Raw genomic sequence first — 2,500 nt, 5'->3', positions numbered from 1 at the left:
GCATGGAAGGAAGGAGTTGGGGGAATTCTAACACTGCACAGCACATACAGTAACACATATTGTAGTCATCCATATTTCATTTGACCTTTTCCACAACTCTGGAGTTTACTCAACTCCCATACTGAACGCCACTGAACGTTAGATCCCAGTGCTTTAGCGTAGAGCTGGGGGACATCTAGTATTCATGTCACCAGCACCACCAGGACCACTCTTCTGCATCGAACTCCCACTCGAGATCCTCAGAGAGAGACAGTTAACGAGACACGCTGAACACGGCACCACCACTAAATCAATTCTTTCCCGCGCCGGTGATCTGAAGTGTTGTCTGAAACAATATAAGCCTGGATTCCTCAGGGGAAGCCCACACAAGAGGACACACACACTTGTACTGGTAGGGTATATACTGTTCAAGGATTACACACACACACACACACACACACACACACACACACACACACAGACAGAACTTCTCTTTCTAATATGCTCATAAACACACACAAACATACACACACACAACTTTTCTCCCTCTCATATTCTCTCCCTCTCCTGTCTCAAAACACACACACACACACACACATACACACACACATACACACACACACACACACACACACAGTACACAAACACCTATCTCCTCTCCTCTGAGTACGCGTGGGCAGCTGCATGGGCGTGCCGGCGTGTCTCCGGTATGGATGGCCGGTGCGAGTGGGCGGGCGGTCCAGACAGATGGACCCTGGACCGGTCCCTGCCTACCACACACACACACCGCTCGGTCCAGACTCTCCCTCATAATGAACACCAACGACGCCGGGGTACAGGAGAACGGACAGCAAGACCGCTTGGGTGTAGATCAATGGGCTCAATAGTTAAAGGTGAGCCTGGCCAAAGTTTTCAGTCGATTAAAGGCAAAGCTAATAGCGCTAACGTGATAACGTTACTCGAAAGCTAACGGCGCTAATATGATCGCGTTAACTCGAAAAGCATTACCGAGTAGAGTTCGGAGCGTTGGTTCGCCTGCTGTAGACGCAACTCCAAGCCTTCTAAGACGAAGCCCCCCCCCCCCCCCAGACAAGCCACCGAGGAGACAGGGAGGTCGCGCCCGACTAAGCCCCCCTGATACCCGCGGGCCGGCATTCCCGCCGGCCGTCACTGAATCATAAATCAGTCGGGTAATAGCTACGGTGGCCATGAGTCCCCCTAATCTCTCCTGGGGACAGTGGCGGCAGGACAGGGGTGGGGGGATTGGGGGATTGGGGGATGGGGGTGGGGGGGTTGAAGCTGTTTACATGCACAGTTTTGGGATTGTTACTGTGAGACGCGAGGTGGCTGCATTCCTCCCCCACAGCTGCCCCCGGACCGCAGCGAGACGGAATTAAACCGGCGAGTTTACCGTGCAGACGCGGCGCGCTAAAGCGGCCGTGACGGCGACGCCCGCCGGGTGAAATCGCGCCGTGGTGCTCCTTCCGGCGCCGCCGTACCGCGTACTCTCTCTCTAAAAAAAAAAAAATACAACTGTCCGGCCGACACCAAAACAGACAAAGAGGACGTTCGGCCGCTGTTTGTTTTGTTTTCCGGTTGAAAATACGACGTCGTGCCTCCGTCCGGAAAGTTCCGTGGCGCTACAGACCGCTGTTCAGCCTCGCTCCGGAGCCGTCGGAGAGACGGAGAGAGGATGAAAGCCGGGGAACAGCGAGCCGGAGATGATGGATGACAGACCCTCTTCATTTCTCAAACTAAACAAACAAGCCCAGCAGTATTGGGGAGTTTGGTTGACTGGCTCGACATGGAGGAGGGGATACTGTATTTCATCTCTCTTTTCATCTCTCTCTCTCTCTCTCTCTCTATTTCAATAAGATGATGGCTGGGGGTTTAGGGAGCGAGGTTTTAGAGGAGTTGCATATTTGAGCGTGGGGGAGGGGGGTCTTACCTGTAGGCCAAACTGCTGGCTCTCTTGCTTCCTGCCTTCGGGCGGTTGGCTCTCAGCTCTCCGGTCATGGTCATGTCTGAAACGGGACGCAGAAATAACACGGTCAGATCCGGTTAGGGCCGCGGTAACGCCGGGTGTCAGGTGTGTCCCCCTTTAAGGAACCCTTGGGGGAGAAGGAGATGGACTTGGACAGGTGAGCCCAGCCTTCCACACACAGCCTGGCCCCTCTGGAGGCTGTGTAGTGTGTAGTGTGTTTGTGTGTGTGTGTGTGTGTGTGTGTGTGTGTGTGTGTGTGTGTGTGTGTGTGTGTGTGTGTGTGTGCGCGTGTGTGCGGGTGGGTGGGTGGGTGCGTGCTTGCGTGCGTACTTGTGTGTGAGTGGGTGGGTGTGTGTGTGTGTGCATACACACGTTCTCTTCACACACACATACACACGAACCCACACACCATGCACAGCAGGACACATTAATGAGAGTCTCTGAGCTTAATTGCCCCCCCATCTGCCACACTGAAATTAATTGCCTCTCACATTCATGTTGCTCCCCTCTCTCTAACATGTAGGCTACCTGTCTGTT

General features: G+C 53.8%; 1 protein-coding gene across 1 annotated transcript in view; it reads right to left on the bottom strand.

Annotated features, from left to right (window-relative positions):
- Positions 1-2,500, bottom strand: part of LOC311319312 (RNA-binding Raly-like protein) — a 37,990-nt gene that overhangs the window by 30,472 nt on the left and 5,018 nt on the right. The window contains exon 2 of the mRNA XM_084450831.1: positions 1,928-2,003. Coding sequence (XP_084306957.1) covers positions 1,928-2,003 — 76 coding nt within the window. The remainder of the gene's footprint in view (positions 1-1,927; positions 2,004-2,500) is intronic.

Source organism: Borostomias antarcticus (genome assembly GCF_949987555.1).
Source record: "Borostomias antarcticus genome assembly, chromosome: 16".
Lineage (NCBI taxonomy): Eukaryota > Metazoa > Chordata > Actinopteri > Stomiiformes > Stomiidae > Borostomias > Borostomias antarcticus.
The sequence above is the reverse complement of the archived record's forward strand: the minus strand, read 5'-3'. Positions and strand labels throughout refer to the sequence as shown.